This window comes from Serinus canaria, chromosome 1 (assembly GCF_022539315.1).
Source record: "Serinus canaria isolate serCan28SL12 chromosome 1, serCan2020, whole genome shotgun sequence".
In the NCBI taxonomy this organism is placed as follows: Eukaryota; Metazoa; Chordata; class Aves; order Passeriformes; family Fringillidae; genus Serinus; species Serinus canaria.
Genome location: NC_066313.1, coordinates 24,004,880 through 24,028,759, shown reverse-complemented (window position 1 = coordinate 24,028,759; position 23,880 = coordinate 24,004,880). Strand labels below are relative to the sequence as shown.

The window sequence follows — 23,880 nt, the reverse complement described above, 5'->3', positions numbered from 1 at the left end:
TGGTGAGGTGCATGTTTCAAGTACTTTGGCCACAGCAGTTCTTTCTCAGCCTTTTGCAGGACCTTGGCTTGTAAACTTCATTGTTCATCTAGCAACACCTTTGTGAATGTGATTTTTTTTATTACACAGTAATAGATGAATTTGGCTTGTTCTCCAGTATGTTCTCCAGTATGCTAAATTTTCAGCAAGGCTTCCTCAGAAGAGTTTTAAAACTGCTTCCATGTTTATGAGAGGTGGATGCCCTGCTGTTAAAAACCCCAGATAGCTGATGTCATGTACCTTGAACCAGTGATAGAGTAAATTAGTGAGAGCTTTAGAAACAGAACCTGCATATCCAAGTTTCTCTTAGGCTTGTGGAAGAGCCAAAAGTGGGCTCTTTTCAGACAGACATTTCACTAATACAGCTTGTGGCACCCTTCCCCTTGGGATGGAGAACTGACTGCCTGCCCTATGTTTTGACCACCACTCACTTCTGAGTCATGGTCAGCACCTTTAAAGAGCAGTCTCAGTAGGGATGAGCACCATGCCCAAAATGACTGCTAGAGATGCCATGAGACTATGGAGTTTAGCCTATATTCTCCTGTTTCCTATTTCCTTTATCTCCATAATGCAGGCAGCGGTCTCAGGGACCTGAAATGTTTTTGCTTGACTTTTGCTTGTAACATTTAGGTCAGAGGAAGAGTGAAATGAGTAACCTTGAAATGAGAGCACTTAAAATAGATACTTTTCCCATTATAGATTCTGCTGTGTTTTCCTGGAAAAAGAGTGAGGACTTAGGCTGCAGACAAGACAATGCAATATCATACTATTCACATCATATTTAATAATGCTCTAGTACCATTCAATATAAATAAATAACCATTAAAAAGTACTTTCTTGACATTCCCTTTTGTTCATCAATAGTATCTTCTGCAACATGAAAGGTTAGTAATATTCATTGGTTGGTGAGTTGGATGAATCTCAGAGAATATGAATATCAGATACTAAGATGCTAGTAAAAACCAGGTGCTGGGATGCCTTCTCTTGTTTAAAGGCTTGATCTGTGGCTTCCCTCCTTAGTGCACTCACTTCTCCTGAAGCCTGTAACTCTGACAGCTGCTGCTGTCCTGGGCTTTCCCACCCCGCTCTGCTGGCAAACAGCCGTCTTAACTTACTCACCCACCCTTAGCTGATATGCCTTGGCCAGCCGCAGTCCTTGCTATCCTCAGGCTGCTCTACAGGGAACAGAGTATTTGTGCTGAACAGGTCCATCTGTCTGCTAGCCTGGAATGTCAGCTGTCCAGACAATGTAGTGACTGACAGAACTTCTTGATTCACAGGTCTGCACAATGTAGTGACTGACAGAACTTCTTGATTCACAGGTCTGCTCCACAGGGCCAGGCTGGGGCGAGAATGGAGGTGATGCAATAGGGCTGGTACTGAGAGCTGACTGTGACCAAGACTGGACTGACAGTGTAGTACCTACAGAAAGAGTAATTTTACTTTCTTGTAAGGATGTAGAAAGAACAGCTCTCTAAAAACATGTGTGGTGGGATCTGTTGCAATGGGAATAGATCCTTGCTACAAACACTCACTGTCAGTGCCTAAACCCTGTGTAGGAACTGTGTGAGGTTAAAGGCCAGAGAATTAATCACCACATCTCCTCCTGTTCATACGGGCAGAAACTTTGCCCATCTCGGAGGAGAAAATGGAGGATCATAAATCACCCCCTTTATTCCCTCACTCTTGCTCATTTATTGAAACCACAAAGAAGGGGACTTAATCTTGGGCTAATGCTGGGTAGAAGCACTGAGCCCACCTCAGGATGGGCTGGTGAAGCCCACTGGAGTTCAAGCCCTGCTACCTTCTGCAGAGGGCAGGACAAAAAGCTCCAACAAATGCAGAGTGAAAAGCATTCTGTGGATGCTGGACTTCCTTCATGCTATCAGGTGCCAGTAAGCTCTGTAAGGGCCTTTCTACAGTCCAGATAATGCATTGCTTTCTCACCCCATTCAGTATTTCCTTCATGCTGAGACAGTTGGCAGGGTGGCCTTGTACTGCTGGTGTGTTCATCCAGACAGGCCCTGGCCTTAGCCTCACTAAATGCAGTCTCCATTTCTGTAGTTGTTGCCTATTCTTTGATTTCTCCTGTCTCTCTGTCTGAAAGGAGGCATTTCATCCCCCGTGCCTCTCCCATACTGGATCCTCTCCTCCAGCAGGATGCATGGCTGCTCCTTCTCCACTGAGGGAATATGGACCAACTCCCTCTCTCAGATACCCTTCAAAGAGCCCCCTTCATGGAGGCTTCCTGAGAGGCCATGGGGACTGTCTGCTGAGCGAGGCAGTCCTTTGCTCATGTTTTTACTTCAGTGTCATTGCTTGGGAGCCAGAAACTTAGTGCCACCCACGTTTGTTGCATAAAAGAACTGTAATTTCCTTCGCTGTACTGCCCCCCTTGCTGTGTTTCTGATTATTTTGTCAGTTTAAGATACCATTGTAAAGAAACCCCAGGGAGCACAGAACATATGACATTCATCGGTGAACACCAAGCTCTACTGTTCTGAGGCAAGGGGGAAAATATTCTTTCTTCATGAATATGTCATGTGACCTAAGCTGAAAACCAAAGCTAAACAAGGAATAGGCAGAGAAGAATTCTAGTATAAATAAATCAACAAATAAATAAGTTTCCTGCTAGCTCTGAATTCCTTGGGCAAGGGATGACTCAGTTGCTTATAACTTTCTCCCAGCTGTGACATCCTTGATGTCTTTCGAATGCCTTAAGCCTTGTTTCTCATGGCCTGCGTGAAGAAGGTTTTAAAGATCTGCTCAGAGGGGTTTCTGGGTCATTCAAGGAATCTTCCTGGAAAAGTGACAGCGACACCACTCCCCACGCACACATATGGTGCCAACACTTGTGCTTTTAATCCAGTGCATCCTTCCTTCGGTCCTCATTTGCACCTCCTGTTTTGTAGGCTGCCTCCCACCTGGCTGTCTTCCTGTTTTATTGAGGGAAAGGGAAACCCTTCCACATGACACTGACTCCTCTCTCTTCACAGCACCACACACTCCTTTCAAAGTTCAGCTGGAAAACCTTGCCACATTTGTTATTTCAGTTGTCATGTATGTGCCCAAGATAGGTTTTCTGAAGATGTCTCCACATTCCTTGATGTTCTCACAGCAGATGAGTGCAGGCTGAGGGTTCCTCTTCTCTGAGCACTTCTCACCCACCTCCCTCTCAGAGAGTTGTCTTCCTCTCTGGAGGTCTAGGAAGCAAGTCCATGCACATGATTTGAGGCTCCTGAAGCACCTGATGGTGCTGCAGGAGGCTTCCAGGCCTTGAACACGTTCAAGTCCACCCATCTTTGCCCCTGCCTTCTGCTCTCTGCAGCAGCACATGGAGGCATGGCCTCTGAGGTACAGTACCTGCCATGTCTCCTGGGGCAGGAGAGGAGCTTCATCCAGAGGGGTCTGTGCCTGGAGATCTCAGATGGAGTTTTCCAAAACAACCTTAAGCAGGGACAGTTCAAGGTCTGAGCTGAGGGATAGGCACCACATCCCTTCTGAACTCCCAAACCCCAAATGAGGTTCGTCAGCACAGCTTCCTCTCTAACACTGAAGGCTGATCTGTGTACATATTGGAGTGCATCCCTCAGAGGGAGAGACTCTCATGCCAGCTTTGCTTTAAAGCTGTTTTGAGAGCACACCAGCCTCAGGCCAACAAGTCCATGTTTGTGCTTTAGTGACAACTCCTGTCCTTGAACTACTGCAGTTTGCAGTTGCTATACTGAAGCTCAGGTTTTGCAAGATGCCAGGAGAGACCTTTGGAGGCACCTGCACCCATCCTGGATTTCAGCCTCTGTGCTGGCACAGTGGAGAATGAAGATCACATCTAGTAAGTTTTAACAAATGGGTAAAGTACAGGGCCCAGTGGGGAAGGGAAGCACTCCTCTCCAAGGTGGGGAGGATCTCAAGGCATCACCTCAGCTCTGTCCCTCCTTATTACCACCTCTTTGGGCAATGGGAGCTGTTTGGATTGGTGATGTTTGGGGGTTTTTATCATCCTCCAGCAGTGGAACAGAGCGCTGGGCAGGACAGGCAGGGTGCACAGTTGCTATGGTTGCTGATGAACTTCGGGAACAATCACAGCCCTCTGCCTCTGTCAAAACAAACACAAGGTGAGGTAAGAAGGTGTAAATACAACATGGCTATCCCCCCTGGCTCAGGCAAACACCTTGCAGGCATCAGTGAACAGGTTCCTCAACCACACTATGCATGGCTTTGGGCTGGGATATGGCTGAAGAGCTGCTTGTTCTCTCTGCACTAGAGTCTTAGCTGGGAGATTTCATTTACGAATTAGAGAAAGTTTCTGACAGATTTTTTTTGTCTGCACTTAAAGTCATTATTTTAACTTCTCTGATAATTTTTTTAAAGAAAGAGTAGGAGGATAAGATCTGAGGATCTATTCAGTCTGTCTGGAAGCTGTGAAATGCAGATGAACCTTCTGTGTTTCCAAATTTCACAATAGCAGGAGTCCTGTGCTAACCTAAGCACACTCTTCTTTTTTGGATGCCTGTAAATAAAAATTAGCAATAAGAATAGGTAGTTTTTATAACACCAGTCTTCCGTGATAGTTTTCAGGACTTTAAGAAAGAAAAATACAAGGTGAAATTAATCTCTGCCTCCTCTTCTCAGAAGGCAAAGCCTGTGTTTCAATACAGTCAGCAGGGGTGTATGCTGTGATAGCTGTGGGCTGCTCTGTGGCAAGCAGCCATGCAAATGGTCCAATTAGAGATTAGGGGAGTACCAAATCCCACACCAAGCTATGTCTGCTTGACTCACATCTGCAGGATTTAAAGGGAAGGAGGGCTCTGGGAGGTCTTGGACTTAACTGGCTTGATCTGATCCTCAAGGAGGACTAATTGCCATGAGGGAAAGATGGAAACATTCTTCCAATTGTGTGTAAGAACAGAAGATCCTCAGGGGAGCAATTTTGCCTCTTTTTTTTCTCAGCACTGGCTTATCTTGATCATGTCTATCAATGTTCTGAAACTCAGCAGCCTTGATAGTATGAACTTCCAATACACTGAAACCTTCAGCAGAGATCTCAATTTAAAATTTTAAGAGATGCAATCTAATGATTTTGCTTGATTGCCATTGATTGTCAAGCAATTTACCTCGCATGTGTCTCCTGGAGCAGATGCCACCTGCCAACCTGATGTGTCAGAGCAGCTGCCCCACATGAGAGACAGTGGTGCAGAAGGCATTGTGGTCTAAGTGACTGCTAATGCAAGTGCAAAGATCCTTAAAAATCTGCAGGGCTGATCCAGCCAACAATCTGATTAAAACTGTTGGAGAGAATGGCTTGGATTAAGGTGCAAGTCCTGCTGGTGAATCAGTGGTAGTGTCTTGATCTTTTAGGCTGGTTGTTTTCCTTTCCCACAACAAATCACTCATGGGAAGCCGTTCTCATGAGACCCCCTAGCTGGTGCATTACATATCTTATGGAGGATGGTGAAGTGTTTGGCCAGGGAGAGAGGTGAGGACAAAAGAGCCCATCCAAAAATAGCACATTTGTTAACACATTACATCTTCATTGTGCATCTCCAATGGAGCCGTCAGCCCCTCCTCTGGCAAGTAGGGTCTAATCTATCTGAGTTTTTATAGGCCTGCTCACCCTGTACAAAGTAAGTGATTCCTCCAGAGTTAACTGGACTGTGAGGCCTTATGAGCTGAGTTTGGGCAATCATAGCTTTAGGCAACTGCAGACTCAGCACGGGCGAGTGCGCAAAATGAGCCTGTTGCTAATGGATCTCACAAAAGCACTGGTGAAAAGAGGAGCTGCTGCCTAAGCACAGGTATCTTGCATCATTTATGGGTTTCTAGGATTTCTCTAATATTAATAAAAGGTTGTCAGAAACGGTACAGGACTTGTGCCCTAGAGGAGGGACAGGTAGGCTACCCCAGGGTCCCTATGGTGGCACCAGGTCTCTGTGTTTAGATAACTAACTCCAGTCCCTTCCATCTGCTGCTGGGTGTGCAGGCACTGGGATTGCTTTGCACTATTTGTATGGTGTCACTCAGAGATGATGAGGTGCTGTGGCAATGCTGAGTGCAGCTTCTAGTGATCCACACAGAGATCAGTGCAGGAGTTGAAATACTCATGACTGCATGTATAAAAGCTGTCAGTTTTATTTGCACCGGTAGAGCTGAGCTGAGGTGTATATTGGGGTCAAAACTAAAAGCACTCCTGGAATATCTTCCAAAGTAGGACGAAATCATTCAGCATCCTGTGTCCTGACACAGTTATGACTGATTTCAGAAAAAGCTGGGTACTCCAAAATTGGCATACTTTTATTCTTTTGGGACTTTTGGGGCAGAAATCTGCCATTAAGATTAGAGGACATGGTATCTGGACACTACTTCATCATCATTCTCTTTCTGAGAACGTATCAATGATCTCTGATACGTTCCTGCCTCACCCATGGTTGTTGCCATAATCCCCCATCCTGCTGCTGAACCTGGCTCTGTGAACTGCAAAGGCACTTCCTAGTGCATTCACTATCCCTCCTCAGTAGCAGATGTACTCCTAGCTCTGGGAGCATTGGTACCCAGCACCCCAAACTGAGAGAGTCTGTGTAGGTTGTGCTTTGCTGGTTCCTGTTCTGAGGTGCTCTAAGCATTCCATCAGCCTTTCCCTGCTGCACCCACACCCCAGCTGTTCATGCAGGATAAAAGCTGAAGGGGGATGCATGAAGAACTGCACAGGTGGCAGGGCTGCCAGGACAAAAGGTTGCCTGCAGCAGTGTGATCTCGTTTCATGCTGTAGGACAACTCCCACACCAAAGAGAGTTTGCAGTTGGATGAAAGAGTCCAGGGGCAAGAATTTGGCTTGTCATTAATACTGAGTGAAACTGGGGGATTCTGCTGTTTCTTTTCTCTCTGTCAGGCAAAACTCCCATATGGTCTGCAAGGAGGCTTGAATGAGCAAGAAATACAGAGCATACATGGATAAAGATGAGAATCTACTTCTCGTCCAAAGAGTGGCATGGTGAATTACCAGAGCAGTCACATATGCAGTTTTTGAGGAAATAATAGTAGAAATAAGGAATCAGGTACAGATTATTTGCCTTGCTAAAAACAATAAAGACAAAGATACTCACACCCTGGAGCTGGCTCTCTGCTTACACCTCTACTCTGGGGTCTGTAAACCCACGCTTGCCTTCATTAACCAGAGTGGGCCTCTCAGTTCTTGTGTGCCAGACCAACACCTAGAGGGAAGCACAAAGAGTTCAGGGCGTTCTGAATAGAATAGAAACAATGAAAGTACTTCACCCATTGGGTGGGATCCTCAGAAAAGTGAGGCTCACAGCTGTTTGAAGCATGTGATTGAAAGGGGTTGATTCCCTGGGATCACTTATGGGCACATGTTTCCTGGGAAACACTTATGGGCACATGAAAAAGTGACAAAGAGGAGGGATCATGCTAGAGCAAAATTACAGACTCAACCCTCTGCCAAACCTCCTGGATTTTGGAGAAGCAATATGGCACAAATTGTACATCTGAGCTTCTTTATTAACACAGAATGCCTAGCACTGCTCCTTAGTTCTCTCCGAGCTTCACATCTGTGAAGAATTTAGCAGGCTTTGTCCATCTGTCTGTCCCAGCATCATTTGGCACTGATATGTGCCAGGACAGGGCAGGCACAATGGAAGGTGAAAGAGTGTGGCAGGAGGCTGTAAAAGCAGCCAGAACCCAGCAAGGAGACTGTATCTTTGAGATTCCCTGTACTACTCACCTTTGTGCAGTTAGCTGCTTTGGGCTCCAGCCCATCCATAGTCACTAAATCCTTCAGCAGACTTGTTTCCTGGTACCCTCCTTTAACTCCCTCCAGCTTGAAACTGGCATGAGGCTTCTCCAAAATCAACTTGATGCTGATAGCAAATCCGGCCATGTCAATAGCAAAGGGGCGATTGGGGTCAAAGACGGTTTTCCAGCCCACCACCTTCCCTGCTGGGCTCACTTTTGGGGATTCATATCGCAGCCCCCCAACGAAAGCCACAGGCCAGACTGAGACCCGCCTTGTGTAGCGCATCTGTGTGCCAGAAAGAGACAGTGCTGTGAGAATTCACACGCCACATTTGTCCCAACCCCTTAGTGCACCATCCTCTGCTTTCATTGGCACCTGTCCTCCCCCATGGACTTCCTACGCAATCACATTGCTCTCGGCAGCACAAGCTCTAGATCACCTGTGCTGCTGCTTGAAGAGCTACAGCTTCCACAGCCACAAGGCAAATTCTTAGCATGTTATTCTCTGAAAAACAAACTCACTGCTTTTCTGTACCCACATTCAGTCCTGCAGAAGAATGAAAATCGCTGCTTTTCTCATCCCATTTGAACTTTTACCTTTTTGTTATGGCAGAATTTTATAATTTTTTGTAAATGCCAAATACTACTTTTACCAGGCCTCTAGCTCTGTATTATCCACTCACTCCAGCTTTACACTCATGCAAGTAATCTCCCTGACTGATTCATCTTTGTCCTCATCTATTCCAATTTCTCCCCTCATCTCCTGCCTTGTTTTTCCATGGCTACTGCCTAGAAGTGTGGGGGTTTATTGAAATTGTCAGAAAGGACCTGTAAGTAAGTAAAAAGGATGAACTTAACGGAGACCTAACAACTCTGAAAACTGGAAATATGTTGTGATGCATAATTCTGCTCTTCAAGTGGCCTAGTACAGTTGGGCTTAAATTGGTGACAAGAGAGTTTACTGGATTTTTGCAAGTTCTCAATAGGCTTGGCATTTCACAAAAGCCAGGTCTCCAGCAGAAGTCTGGGCAAGCTTCAGTGATCCCAGAGGCACAGCCCTGTTGTGGTGGCTGGAACTTGGAGAACTGAAGGGCAGCCAAGGAGTAAAGGTGGATAGAAAGACAATTCCTCTATCATCTCCTAACCATCACACCATACAAGAGCGCAGATTTACACCTTGCCAGAAGTTTGGTGCTTATTTAAATTAGGTCAGCTCTCCCTGAGGAGAGGTATAAATTCTGAGATACACATCCTGTGTTCCCTGGCAAGAGGAACTCCAGCTGGTGCAGTAATGTGTGAGTGGCTGTTCACATCCACAGCCCATAGCGTGGCAAAGATGTTCTTTGCCCTTTCAGCTTGCATCTGCCCTATACCCCAGCTGCCACTGCATGCAGAGTGGTGAGGTCTTTGCAAGTGCAACTGGGCTTAAGAGGCTCTGCAGCTCTATCCTGTCCCATGTAATTTTATGTCTCTTACCTCCTCAAAGAGCTCCAGGCTGTAGGTGTTATCATCATCAGCAAAATAGACTACGCCTTCTGGTGGCGCAGTGTTGCTGAAGCTGTCCCTCAGCCAGTGCAGCCCCAGGTTCCTCTGTAGTGTCCCCCTCGGGGTGTGGGATGGGATCCAGGACAGACCCAGCTTCAGGCTCTTGGGTGTCTCCACATTGAGGTGGGTGAAGTTGAGCCCAGCCTTCTCCAGCAGGTTGGATACAAGGTTGGTCCTCCGCGGAGAGTCTTCCACCACCACCCAGTGCAGGTTCTGTACGTGGAGGAAGGTGTTGGCCAGACGGGTCAGCTCAGCTTTTTGCACTGGCCGGGTGTAGGTAGGGGTGATAACAAAGATGGTTGGCAGGGTGTCTGACCATGGGGGAGGCCTGGAGTACACATAATTCTGGATGATTTTAGGCGTTGCCCCTATGCTTTGCTGCTGCCGAGTGCATGATGGGAAGACTTCTTCTCTCAGTGCAGATGTGCCATTAAGGAGAGCTTTAGAGGTCACATTCTCGTCTGTCTCTTCTGGGACAAAACAAAGGAAGACAGAGGGAAAAAAAAAAAGCAAGTCAGAGGACTAATAACTAACAGGCTGCCTTATGTTCAGAGAGGCACACGTCTATCTGGAGTTAGTGCTGCATCTCCTCTCCAAAGTCAGCCTAAGGTGCATGTTTAACACACTCTTAAGAACAGTTTATGTTTCTGCTGTCAGCAAACCCAGAGGGGGCCTTCAGGCAAGTCTGTCTTTGTTTAACCCTTCCCATGAGAGAGCATATCTGCTGAGGTTTTGCAACAGAAGTCATCACAGCCACCAGCACACTGACAGCAGAACTTTTGCACTTACTTCTCAGCAGGCTGAGGTAGTGGGTGGTTGGGTACTGGTGCCACAAGGTTAGGAGAAGAGCCCATGGCAAGGCAATCAGGAGCGTGGTAAGAAGGTTACGTCTCCTCAGCATGCTGCAGGGAGCTTCCAATGCCCAGGCATCTCTCTACCTTTCAGAAAAGAAAAAAGAGTATGGCCTCCAGAATACAAGTTGCCAAAAATACAGGAATGTTGGTGAAGATGAAACAGGAAAGCCTTACAAATATGATTGCCTGGCAAAAGATTTTGAGAATATAGAAACTATAAGTGAGATTGAAATGAAAGCAAGCTTTGACATCCCTTAGTTACTGAACAACAGGAAAACAATGGTGTGGCTGGCTGAAGATAATCCCCTCTTGATGAAACAATACCCTCTGCAAGCAGGCAGGTCCAAGGGTCAGAGCAGACCCTGCCAGCTTGGCAGAAGGGGTCCGAAGAGTAGTTTTTAGGGTTTAAAATGTAGCACAATATGGTAATGTTGTGATTCTTATAGGCTGTATGTAAATGCTATAGGATTTGTATGCTCTACTAGATTGGTTAGTGAGAATCAGAATATTCAACACAGAAGATGATTTATTGTATTGTAACGGGAATTTCGCTCTCTTGTTCTCTTGCTTTTGCTCTTGCTCTCATACTCTTGCTCTCTTGCTCTTACTTTTCTATGCTCTTAGCTCTTGCCTTTTACGTTATTACCCTCTCATCCTCTCTCTTCTCTCGGGCCTGCTCCAAGCTGCAGCTGGCAGCTCCCAGCAGGGCCCTGTACCCAGGCCCTTTGCAATAAACCGCAAGTTCCACGACCTGGCTTCAGAGATCTCTCGTCTCCGTCCATCCCGACTGTGTAACCCCAAGTCTCACCTACACAGGAAGGTATGACAAATGTTTGGCTCTGATCCAGCAAAGTGTTCTCGAAGTTTTTAAGGAGCTCCATTAATGCTTCAGGTCCAAACCATTATCCAGCTTGGTCAACTCTGGTGCCATTGAATAGAAGCTTTTAGCTATTTCTGTTGCTCTAAAGAACCTCCCACTATTCCATGATAAAACCGCGGTCCTTGAGTTATGGTTGTTCATGTTGCTGATTATGAAGCCAGAGAGGACTTCTACTTGCCCCCTCTTTGAGACTTGTGTTCATTCCTGAGCTTTCCTCATTGTTATGACCATTTAATTTGCTTCTTTTGTACAACTTTTTAGAGCTGTGTGCAAGATTTGTGTGCCTGAATATGCAACTGGACAAAACAGTCAGATGTCAGGCATCCTCTAGATAGCCAGCACCTTTTAACACTTCTGCAGTGTTAATTCATCCTCCTTAGGCACATGCATTGAGGCAATTGAGCATGCATGCTATCATCTACTAAGTGTTCCATGAAATCCCTGCCTTGGTCATTCCACAGTGCTGGTGATGCCTGCTGAATGTTTAATTATCCCACATCCCTTTCTACCTCTGGTTTGCAGAGTTTGGACATTGCAGCATTTCGTTGGAATCACAGACTTTGGAGGAGTATCCACAAGGCCCTACCAGGTCCTCCTGCATTCCTAGGTTGAAGGCATTTTGAGGGAAGAGAGTGATGACATAATGCTGATACAAAAGATTGAAAGGAGGTTCTAATTGGCTGGCTATAAATTCCAGCTCTGCCAGGGATTTTTAAGTGTACTGAAGGCCAGTCAGCTAAAATTAAGGTCCTCAAAGGGACACAGGCACATTTTGTTCAAATGCAACTCTTTGCCCAGCATTTGGGTCCAGCAGCTCCTCATCTGTCTAGAGGGGAAGAATTGTCTTGCTTCAGCCTTAGAGAGTTGTGGGAGAAGAAATATGACAACTGGTCTGAAAGGGCTCTGCACTGACAGCAGCCACAGGGTACTACTGAAAGATATTAGGAGATGCTAATCTAAAATCATCCTCTGGTTCCTCTTAGAATCTGTCTTTAATTGTTCCTCTGACATTTTGCCTTGGTGGCCTGAAAAAACCAAGGAATATGCAATTGCAGGGCTCGTCAGTGCCCTACCACCAGTAACTGTCAATACTATTTCAGCCACATCTGACAGAAGACTAGCCTGTCTCAGCAAGTCCTCTGGTGGGCATGTGGATGTTCATAAGCCCTGTTAAGGAAATTACTGCAACACAAGCTCATTCCTTGTTAGACACCAATGGTACCAAGGATGGAGCAGCCCTGTAGGGAAATATATTCCCACTGACTGCTCACCAAGCCAACCCTTAATGGTGTTAATATCTAATGTTTCTTACCTCCTCACTCAGGAAACACCATGGTGCCCATTTCACTACTTTCAAGCTACAAAAAGCTGATGAAGAAGTGGACCAAGGAAGCTGTGTGGCCAGGGGTACACTGGAGTGTTTTGGTGATGTGAGCAGGAGCCTTGTGCAGCAAACGTGCTGGCTCTGCTTAACTGCATTGCTTTTGGATGACTGGGTGTGGGGCAGGTACAAGAGCGTCCTTCAAGCTTTAGTGCCAAAGGCACAGGTGTTTGGTAAGCTACAGATTCAGGCCAGACACCGGGCAGGATGAGGTTGCCCACACCAGGGACTGCTTTCCCTACAGGCCCCTGCTCAGGGTTGTCGCAGCTCCTTGCTTCCTCTAGTATGCTTGCAGCTACAAATGTCCCTGCACCAGAGTCAGGCAGCCACTGCTTCTCCCCTTTAATAAAAGGCCTTAATTATACAGACGCAGTTTCTATGCAGCAGACCTGCTACTGCTGCAAACTCAGGTTGCTTCTGGAGGGAAAGAGAGGAGGAGGCAGTCGTGGCAGCTGTGTTACCAATAGAGCACAGAGGAGAGTGGATCAGAGTTGGAAGAATTTTTAACTCATTCCTTTTCTAGTTCTTTCTCCTCCTCCCTCTTCCAGCCAGCCCTGTTCATGCTTCCTAAACACAGCAAACAAGTGGAGATGCTGCCTGTGTGTGCAACTCCCCTGGTGCTCCGTGCTCATTTATTTCTGCATGCACCTGCTCTCTATTGCTTTTCCAAAGCAAGCAAGGCTGAACAAGGTAAACCCTGCATAAAGCCCCAGGTAACTTGTGAACCTCACAGAGGAGCTGACTTCAACCCCATTTTAAAAAATCTCTATTGCAACTTTATTTTCTCTTTAAAATGTTACCTTGTCTCCCCCTGCATCCATCATGCATACTCTTCTCTGTTGCTTTATATCTTTCACCTGCCTTTTCTCAGTCCTTCAGAGTCTCTTTTCTTTTCTGTTTCCAGGACTACAGAAATCCCCTGGCTTACTAATAATTTTAGCCTTTGTCTTCTGTCCTTACCCATACAAAAGCCCTTTGCATTCTCTTAATGTCCACCCCTCATAGAATATTTCCCACAAAGTGGTCCATTAAAGCATCAGTCCATCCTTTTGAAAACACAGCATCAAAATACAGTCACATACTGATGCCTCTGGGTAGCCTGCTGATGGCCCCAGTGGGGCTTACAGAGGTTTCCTGCACATATTTTTACCTACTTTTTATAATTAAAACCAAAGTCTCCTAAGTGGCTCGGATTAATTGCATGCCTGCTGGCAAACATTGCAGTGTGTATTCTTGGCACAACCAGCTACCTTCCTTCTGCCTTTAACCCCTTTCAGAGTAGATCTTGTTAAATGAGATTCAAGATCAGAAGAAAATTTTGTGATCATCTAAACCCATCTCCTGCATTCATCTGGTAATTCCTGGGTTTAAGCTGTAGAGGGCAGGGACCATCTCTTAATGTGCTTGTACAGTCCGGTACTGATCCCAACGGGAGCCTTTGGATGTGATTGCAATACAAATATTATTGATTGTACTCTCTTGCTGGCTCTTCTCCTCCCTTGCTATTTCTCCTGTCCTGCCTGTTCCCCATTCTTTTGCCTTTTCGTTTTTTCCCTAGTGTCTCCTGCAGCCCTTGTTTGTGTTACACACCCTTAACAACATTAGCTGAATGTTTGATGGATGCCTTCAATATGCTGCCTGTAGCCTTCTTGAGCTGTTTTCCAATTACACATCCCTCTTCTTAATTTCATCCATCAATCTTCTGTTCTCCATTAAAAAATAAACAAACACACAGAGCACAAAGCTGAGTATGATAGGGACAAAATGTTTCTCGTACTACTTTGGCTTCACGCTGCTTTGTCAGACTTCTCAGTTCCTGGGATGCAACACCATTCAGTCTCCATTTAAGCTCCTGTTCTGAGACAGGGGGCATTATTTTGAAAGGATTCAGGAGAAGACAATGAGAGAAGCACATGGGGGAAGAGCTGGATTCCCTGGAATGATGCTGAAGAGAAACAAGATCTGGCTGAGGTGCAGACCATCACATGTGACCAATCCCTTCATCTGTAATTGACTAATTACCAACAGGGTACAATTTGTTACAGGCAGGACAACTCAGATATTGAGAGAGGGATAAGGATTCCAGGCTGCAAAATGACCCAGGGAGTGACATTCACCCTGAGCTGCAGAGCATTTGAAAGGACATGCTGGGTGAATGGGTGAAAGGTGAAAGTTAGGGAGAGAGGCAGCTGACTGGGGATTATAAGGCTGACACGTTCCAGTGCCTCTGATTTTCCTACAGCGCTGTTGAGAAGCGGCTCAATTTACATCCTTTTTGAGAACTCAGAAATGGTTAGGATCACATGGGCTTTGGTAGCTCTCTGAGGTTTTGGTTCTGCCCTCTGCCTGCCTGATCCAGAATGAGAACCACACTTTTCAAAATGTTTGCCCTGCAGGAAAGGTGATTTTCCAGCCTCTGGTTCAGGGCAGCTGGCCTGTCTGAGCCAGGCTTACAAGACTCTGAATGCTGGACTGATCCCAGCCCCAGGACTGTATGGCTCTAGTTGGAGACACAGGCTCTAAAGATCCTTATCTTCCCAGAGGGACAAATTTCACAGTTCAAACTGTCCCTTGGGAACATCCTGCCATCCAGTGTAACGATTTTCTAGGCGAGCGCCCAAAGCAAACTACTCTCAGGTAACAGAGCCAAAAGTTTCAAGAACTGCTCCCTAATCTTGGTTTGAGCCATGTTTGCAAGCCTACCATTCTGCATGTACCCTGGGAGGAGACAGGAGTGTGAGGAGCAGGGCTGGAGCAGACCTGCAGGTAGCTGCAGATGACTCTTAATTTCGCACACCAAAGCTGTCAGCAGGGTTTTTGGTTTGTTTTGCCTGCGTTTTGCTGCCTCTCTCCACCAGCCCCTAGCCACCTTGAGGAAGTCCATGCAGATTTCATGAGTTCCCTAACTCCCGGTGTGGGAGATGTGATGCTGAAGGCAGAGCAGGGAGCTTTCAATTATTGATGAGAGCGACCTCTCTTTAAACAAGGAATGCATAATTCATGGCAGTGCCGGTATTTGTGGTGAGCAGCACCGGCTCAGTCCCTGCCTTGCTGAAATGCACAGGAAGCCGCTGTCCCCTCTCCCCCCATTCCCTTGGGCCCATCAGAGCCTTCAGTCGAAACTACAATAGTGCTAAAAATTGAGACAGGCTGAGATGCTGCAGCGCTTCCCCTCACCAGGCAGCTGCCTCCCTGTTTGAGATGTGCACGATAAAGTGGGAGGATGGATTCAAGGAACCACAGAAGTGGGTGGAATGGGTTATTGCTCTGGGATAAGCACGGGTAATTACTGTGCAAACACAGCCAAAACAGGGCATTTGTCACTTGTGAAGCTCCTCCGACCCCCAGACAGGTCTTCAGGAATGGCATCGTTGTAGGACAGAAAGGGTTTGCTAGATCTATAGGACAGTGCCTGAGGCTTCACAGCCAGCTGTATTTCTTGAGGGGGTGGGAAAAAGAAGGGAAAAGGCAGATTTGGTTTTCTGCTCAGAAAGTAGCAATTTCTCCCCTAAACTCTGCTGGAACAGGGTGGCTGAAAAACAAAGGGGGGGTAAAAAAAAAAGTGTTTTTTCTTGGAAGCAAAATGTTAATCATACAATCATGGACTGTTTTGGATTGGAAGGGACCTTAAAGATCATCTGGTTCCAACATCTCTGTTGGGCAGTGACACCTTCCACTAGACCAGGTTTCTCAAAGCCCCGTCCAACCTGGCCTTGAATGCTTCCAGGGATGGGCTATCCACAACAACTCTGGTCAGCCTGGGCCAGTGTCTCTCCACTCTCAAATGAAGAACTTCCTCTTAATATTTAACCTAAGCCTACCCTCTTTCAGTTTGAGCCCATTCTCCCTTATCCTTTCACTACATGCCTTTCTAAAGAGTCCCTCTCTAGCTCTTTTGTAGACGCTTTTAGGTATTTGAAGTTGCTCTGAGGTCTCCCAAGAGCCTTCTCTTCTCCAGGATGAACAGCCGCAAAGCTTTCAGCCGGTCTTCACAGGAGAGGTGGATGGAACAGTGAAGAGAAATGCTCTGATCCCTCAGCTGGGATCTTGACATCCTGGTAGCCCAGGCAATAGTAGGAGGCTGCAGTTCTCTCCCAAGGTGTAAGAGTGCTCTTCTGCTGTGGGTTTTAATCATCCCTCTGCTGCAGACCTGGCGAAGGGCTGCAGGCAAGTGACACCTGCCATCTGAATGAGGTGAGCACTCCCCTATTGCTCATGGGGAGAGAGGGCAAAGGAAAATTAACTGAGTCCCCTGGAGAGACAAAACCCAGAGAACTACAAATAATAAAACAATACAGGGAAGGATGGCCAGGTCCTTCCCCACAGCAGGAAGAGCAGAACTACCAGCAGCTGTGTAGTTTCAAGGCTCAGCCCCATCAACACTCTGTCCCTCGGTGCGCAGGCTCCTGTGGGGACAACTTCCCCAGGAAGTGAGTCACTCCCAATGAAACAGCTGCCCCTTCCCAAGCCCCTGCACCTTTTCCTCAGAAGAAAGGCTTAATCCTCTCCTGCTAGCTCTGATCCCTTCACCATATGGGACCACAGCTACTTCAGCCCAGAAACCAGGCTTGTCCCTCAGGAATACACCATGCACAACCCCCATCCCTCCACTGCCCACATGAAGCTAAGCTGAGCATTCCTCAAAGCTTGGTCCATTAACAGCTTGACACAGAACCTTTCTGAAGAGCATCCTTGTCCTAGACATGTGGCTTGTGTGTGGGAGCATGGACTGGAGGAGGGTGATGGTTTATACAGGGATTTCTTCCAGGCCAAAAAAAACCCAAACCCACAAACAACAGAAAACAAAAAAGAAATTTGACGGAGCTAATTAAATCTGCTGGCTAGGTCCCACAGGAGGCATTACTTTAGAGACAGCACGTGGCTCAGCCTGCTATCCCCAGATAGATCAAGGGTATCCAGGCCCTATCTGGGCTATCAGCAGGAATGGAGATAACCCAGTTTGAATACAGACTAGACCTTGAACTTGGCTGCAAAGCCCGTCCTTGCAGGGAGCCTTCCGGAGCCTGAAAAAGGAGGTCTAAGCCAGGCTATTTTTAATCAGCCCAGACCCAAATGTCCTTCACAATTGATCCATACAACCCGTCACCACATTCCTGCCCCCTGAGCATTGGTGAGGATGGTGGGCTGTGACTCAGAGGGACACAGCCCTCTGCCCCAGCACAATTTCCCTGCACTGCAGAGCCATAATCCTGGGGTGCCAGAAATACCCGGAGAAAGATTAGCAGCTCAGGCCCAAGGAGAAACAGGGGGGTACCAGATGTCTCCTGAGAAAGCTTGCTCTCTCCTGAAAGACCTCTAAGCTTGGAGTTATACTGCCTTGAAAGGGAACTCAGGGGCTTATTCAGACGTCAGCTCCTCTTCCCTGCTGCTGCTGAGCTCTGGCAGAACTGAGGTCCTTTATAGATGCTGATGACTATTACAGAATAATAATTCCAAACGTATCAGCATGAATCAGCCCAATATCTGCATTAGCCAAAAAAAAAAAAAAAAAAAAGTTTTTTTTTCTTCCAAGGAGGCAAAATAATTCTAAGGAAGTAAAAACAATAGTGGATTGTTCCAAAGTTTCTGTATATCTCATTCAGAGCTTTCCCTACTGAGTTAACAGCTGATGCCTGTTCAGCCTGAGTGGGAGCTGTCATTTTACAGCTTTTTTACTGTAAAAAAAAAAAAAAATCAGAAAGGAAAAACCCATAGTATTGCCTTCCAGAACATTTTCAAAGATGGAGAGGAATTACTTTTTCAGAGAAAAAGGCATTAGGCATTATTTGATGATAAGTACATTTCACAGGTGCTTGTTATGGGGCGAAAAAATCACACTGATCACAAGCTCCTTGTAAAGATATGGGGCCCAAAGGCCAATGCTGTTCCTCTGATAGCAGCCAGGATACAGAGACAGGCTTTGATCTCAGCTGTGTGTCAATATGACATCAAATGCAGACCTCCAGAGGAACAAGCTATCACTAAGGCACACTCTTGATTGATTTGGACAGCTTGTTTTCCTCCTGCTTTCAAAGGTGATGTTGAAATGCTCTTCCCTGCTGGACTTCCCCATTACTCCTAGGGAGGGCAAAAGAAAGCAAAGGAGAAACTGCTCTGGCTGAAATCACAGTGCAAATGAGTGGGGCAGCAGTTATGTCATTTAAAACACCAGTGTAGCTAAATATGTCTACTGTCTTCCCAAAATCTGTGAAGACACTGGCATTTTAATGGTTACATGTGTGTGCTGGCCCCCTGAAGAATCAGAGCCCTGATCTGTTGTTGTATGGAGAGAACTGTGGGCAGAGAATGAATGCAGTGTAAAGGCGAGAATCCCCCTGAGTTTTTATTTGGGAATGCTGGCTCAATTATGTGATCAATAAAAGCATCATGCAAACAGCGACTTTGTGTGGAATCATCTTGTGGGTGGCTGCTCCATATAGATTGAGACAGAGAGGACACTGGACAGCACTGATGCCACATCATGCAGGTGTTAGTTGTGTGAGATCACAGAGAGGACAAACACCACTCTGGTGTCTTTGATGGACATTTTTGCTGTTGCAGCTCTCTGAGCTGTGTGAAATATGCTCACTTTGTAACTGGCTGAGATGGTCCAAAATGCTAATTCTGATTTCTTCCTCCAAATAAATCATCAGCACTCATTATATTTCCACTTGCTGTGCAGCATCCAAGGGTCACGTGGACAATTTAGAAACAAATGTAGAATGGATAAATTGGCACCTAGAGAATTGTCTTTTGCAATGGATATATGTTATGGTCCGCTGCTTGATTTGTACCTTAAATACCACAGCTGATCTGTATAGATTGGGCTTGATTAAAAGAAGCACTAGAATGAAAATTAGAGTCAGCACACAGTATTTATTTTTCTGCCTTCTGCTTGTGAAATAAGAAGGGAAGAAGAGAGAAAAGAAAGAAGGGTCAGGAAACTGATGGTTAGTGTCCTGCTAGGACTCTCCTACTGTCCTTCCCTGTCCTAACAGGGAAGCTGTTGACTCTGGACTACAGGCAGGCCACATTCAAATAATGCACCAAGGAGTTTGAGATCAAACCCAAATGCAATTCCCACCTTCTGGGAATGCCAGGGGAGCAATATCTAACTTGGGCACTGGCAGCAGCTGTGAGCATATATCCCTGCATAATGATCAGAGTAAGTTTTATTTTGTAGAAAAAGTAAGCAGTGGATGCATTTGGGTGAGCAGATGGAGCTGAGGAACAGCAAAAGTCACATGCCCCTTTCTAACAACAATCCAAGCCTACCAGAAAAAAAAGGATGTGGGTTTTGGTTTCTGTTTTTCAGTGTCTTGCACAGTTAAAATGGAAGAGTCTGTTGGGAAGGCAGGGAAGGCAGTGAGGGAATTGAGGGCAGACGAGCTCACAGCATGAGAAACAAATTTCTCTCTCTCTTAGAGTGCACGGAGCTTGCCATAGGGCTTGCTTGTATAGGGATTGCTCTCTGCCGTGCTCCTTAATTGCACATGAAAGCAGCCTGGTCTGAAAGTGTCTTTGCATGTAGTGTTTATAAAGCTTCCCTTGGGAGCGAGGTCAGCCGGTGCAGTATTGTACTCATGGGCCTATCTGTGAAATCATGTGCTTCAGGCTGCCCTAGGCCTGGATGCAAAAGGGGTTTGATACTCCCCCAGGCTGGGGAGTAGCCTGCTCGATCTGTTTCCTGAGACTGGAGTATCCTCTTTGCACAAATACAACCACGACAACCCTGGAGATGTGTCCCCCCAGCTCTTACACCCCTGCCCTCTGCAGGGTGTGCTGGGCAGTGCTGTCCTGCCTACCTTCTACATTCATGGGCTGCCAGTTGGCCTTGGACAGAATAACTGATGAATTGATACTTCTGGCTGGAGAGAGAAGATGAATTAGGCTTTTTTTGAACCCTTCTCTGCAGTTTGAGAGCCCTTGGAGCTCCCAAGGCAGACCAAGAGTGGAAGATGAGGGCAGACAAAGAGTGGTCTCTTGTTAAAACCAGAAACACACTGCTGCTGTAAATCTCAGAGGTGGATAGGAATCTCTCCTGATTCTGGGGATGAATCTGGCTCCCTCCTTGTGCTCAGGGAAAGAAAGTTCTCTTTGGTTATGAGGATATTTGTGGAGGCCAACAGACCAGGTTAGGTATTTCTAGCTCCACACATGCACATGTGAACTACCTCCATCCGTTACCAGCTCCCCAAAGGATAGCCCTGAAGGGCCAGCAACAGCTTCTAGGTAGAGGAAACATCCAAAAACTGCTTGGGGAGGAAGAAGGAAGAAACTGGATTTTTGCTTCTGCTGCTGTAAGTAATTTCTAGGCCATTTGTGTTTGTTCTGGTGCTCAGGTTAGGACCCATGCTTGGGTTAGGAAAGAATTCCTTGGTATCAAATTTTATCAATCTGGTAAGTGCAGTGCAGAAGGGAGTACACAAGAGCAGAAATCTTACCTAGTGACTGTTTTGCACCAGTGTTTAACAGTTCCAGGACTTGGTTTGACTTCAAGAGAGTTACAATCCAAGTGTGGCTTGGCTTGGCATGGCTTGATGGACTGTGAATAAAACTTGCTGAGATGGCAGCTTATCTACCACTGAACAGGAGCTGGTGTTGACAAAAGAGCCACAAGCACCCTCTGCAGCACCTCCAGTAGAGGCTGCTAGGTGGGAAGAAGTGTACAGGGTTTGTCTAGCAGACTGACATGACTAGGAGCACAAGTGGGGAGACTGGTCATGATACAGGAACAGGCTCGGATTTATTCTCAAGAGGGTGACAACAGAGGCTCTTAGAGGTGGTAAGAGCAATTTTGAATTATCCTTTCCCAAAGAATACTTTGGGGGCAAACTGTATTCACCCCTAAAAGTCCACACAGAGGTCAGCAATGATGATCTTAGCAAAATGCTTATTGGTGTCCTGTGACTTTGTAATGGTCCTGTTCCCTTGTAATGGAGCTGCTTATGCATATCGAGTAATAAGAGATTTATTGTATTTTCCTTAATGCTCCAAGAGTCCTATTCTAATCAGAAGTTAGAAACCTCACTTTGGCTGTAAAAAAACCTCCTGTTATAATTGGATGACATGCTGCTGAGCACTGTAGGTTTGAGGAAAATAGGAAACAGTATGAGAGTTGCTAACCAGAATGGGAAACACAGTGGGATTACTGGAGGAGTTATGGAGAAGCCTGTGGGCAGCTACAGTTCAAGAGGTGCTGGTATCCCATGCTGGAGAGCAGACATATGAGTTAAGGCAGAGCAGGGCACTTGACTGGAGAGAACACCTGAAATAACTAATTGTTCACAAAACAGAAAATGTAAGAGGTTGGTGGGAGTAGGATGGAGGAGGTGGTTCCAAGGGCAAAAAGAAAACAAAAATAGGCTGGGGGAATAATGCTGGCCAGGCTGAGATCTGCCACTTAATAACACTTGACAAAATGCAAATAATTTCTCCTTCCTAAAGATCTGCCAGGGGATGCCTCAGCTATCTGGGGTCAATGATTAACACTCCTACCTCCTTTGCTATTGCTCCACAGAGACGAGGAGCTGGCACACATGTCTGAGGGAGGAAAAAGCTTGCTGTGGACTGTGGAGCAGCAGGATTTGCCAGCTTGCCTCTGACTGCCCAGCCCAGCCCTGAGATATAGCTCAGTCGGGCTCGTGTTTGACTTCAGCAGACGCTGCTTGTGGGCTTTGTAGAGGTGCACAGGGATAATCAGGATTTGGTTTCTGTTTGCTTGCTAATTTCAGCTCCTGCTGTGAGATTTGGATGTTTCTGAGGATTCTGTATTAGCTTTAATGATTAAAAAATTATTTCAATGCTTAGTGAAGAAGATGCATGATCTATCATAGAAGCCGCTTAGCAACAGGACTCATTAAGACATGTATTAGTACAGAAAGATATCCTTGCCCCAGTACCCTCTTGGAATGACTATCCACTCATCTAAACAAGATAAAGGTCTTTGCTGGCCTCCTCTGAGGCCAGAGGATAAAGCAGTCAACTGTGAAACAAGATTTCTTGGTTCTTTTTCTGTCTTCAACTATGTGTCAGTGTGTGGATCTGGGCAAATCATTTCACCTGCTTCAGTGCCTCAGTTCCCCCACAGGTAAGATAAGCACAACAATGTATAAGCACTCTGGGGAAATGACTTTCAAGTGCCTAAGCTCGTTAGAGAAAAAACAACCAGTGCAGTGAATAAAGCTGTCTCAGCCCCTTGCTGGTAGTTTGTACTAACCACACGGTTCACTTTGTCCTCCTGAAGCCCCACATACAGTTAGCTAATTACAGGGGAGAAAAAAGATCTTCTCCTAGCTCCTTACCACCTGGTGGTAGCCAAGCACAGATGTTAAAACTTGTCATTTGGCTCAAAAGAATTAATTTTAGGCAAAGCATTTCTGGTTATCCTTCAAGGAAGGAAAGGGTCTGCCAGTTCTGGGGCAGGATCTAATTTTGCTCGAAGGAACACATCTGAGAGGACAACAGTAATACTTTGTGTTTTATTCCCAGAGTAATTCACTGAATCTCTCAGGCAGCAACATTCTTAGGAGGAAAAACAGAAGTGGGCTGGAGGAAGCAGGTGTAACAGCAGACATTTCTGTCCACAGTGAAAAAGCTGAGGCATTCCTGATTATTCGGCTTATATGCAGGACACCAAACTTCATACCTGGATGCACAAGCTGTGGTCACACCTTAGTGTGGGGTAAGGGTAAAGGAAACATTAATGAAAGGAAAACAAGGGAAGAAAAATAGGTGTAGGTGAGAAACTAAGGTGTGACTGAAAGTGATTCCTGAGGAAGGGAAAGGGAACAGAAGAAATGAGGTTAATGGGAATGCAAAAGTCAGAGAAATGAGGAGGAGGAATGAACAAGGGTGAGGGAGCAGGAGACCAAGTGGGACAGCAAGCAGGAGGCACAGTCAAATCATCTGAATGCTCTCTGAAGAGATTGCCTATTTTGTTTCTGCCCTTTTTTTGTGTGTGATCTTGCCTTAAAATTGCAGGAATGTGGCAGCACAGCACTGGCGTTCTGATTTATTAATTCCATCCCGTCCCACAAGCCCGTAAAACAAAAGCATCTGTGTTTGCTCAAGAAAAAACCATGAAGGGCCTCATTCACGTCAGAGGTGGAGGGAGAAGCTGGCAGATAGAGGAAAGTCATCGTCTCCTCCTTCCTTTTCACCTTTGTGTGGATCTGGGCTGGGGGAAGGGCCTTGGGAGAGAAGGATCCAGGGGATGAAGTAAAAGCAGGGAGAAAGTTAAGATCACCCTAACATTTGTGCTGGAGAAAGTGGAGGGGAGACACAATGAACACAATGGCTGGACCAGTGAGGAAGGCAGCCCAGCATAGCAGAGAGGACAAGATGCCTTGCTGCCACCAAGGCTCACCCAGCACTGGTCTCTGAAGTGGCACTTTGTGCAGTACTACCCCAATTGCTGCAGTCACAGTCAGGGC

General features: G+C 46.3%; 1 protein-coding gene across 1 annotated transcript; it reads right to left on the bottom strand.

Annotated features, from left to right (window-relative positions):
* Positions 1-803: 803 nt before the first annotated feature.
* LOC103812436 (galactosylgalactosylxylosylprotein 3-beta-glucuronosyltransferase 1-like) lies at positions 804-10,261 on the bottom strand. Its single transcript, XM_030235005.2, has 5 exons — positions 10,120-10,261; positions 9,262-9,800; positions 7,775-8,071; positions 7,140-7,247; positions 804-4,135 (listed from the first exon to the last, which is right to left on the bottom strand). The coding sequence occupies exons 1-4, from the start codon at positions 10,229-10,231 to the stop codon at positions 7,161-7,163; spliced, it is 1,035 nt and encodes a 344-aa protein (XP_030090865.1). The 5' UTR covers positions 10,232-10,261; the 3' UTR covers positions 804-4,135; positions 7,140-7,160.
* Between the last annotated feature and the right edge of the window lie 13,619 nt (positions 10,262-23,880).

Bases quoted from the DNA above. Each gene is read 5' to 3' on its own strand.
- LOC103812436 (XM_030235005.2), bottom strand. From the start codon at position 10,231: ATGCTGAGGAGACGTAACCTTCTTACCACGCTCCTGATTGCCTTGCCA. The intron at 8,072-9,261 runs GTAAGAGACATA...TCTGGCACACAG, and splicing joins GCCTGGAGCTCTTTGAGGAG to ATGCGCTACACAAGGCGGGT. The intron at 7,248-7,774 runs GTGAGTAGTACA...GCTTCCCTCTAG, and splicing joins AAGCAGCTAACTGCACAAAG to GTGTTGGTCTGGCACACAAG.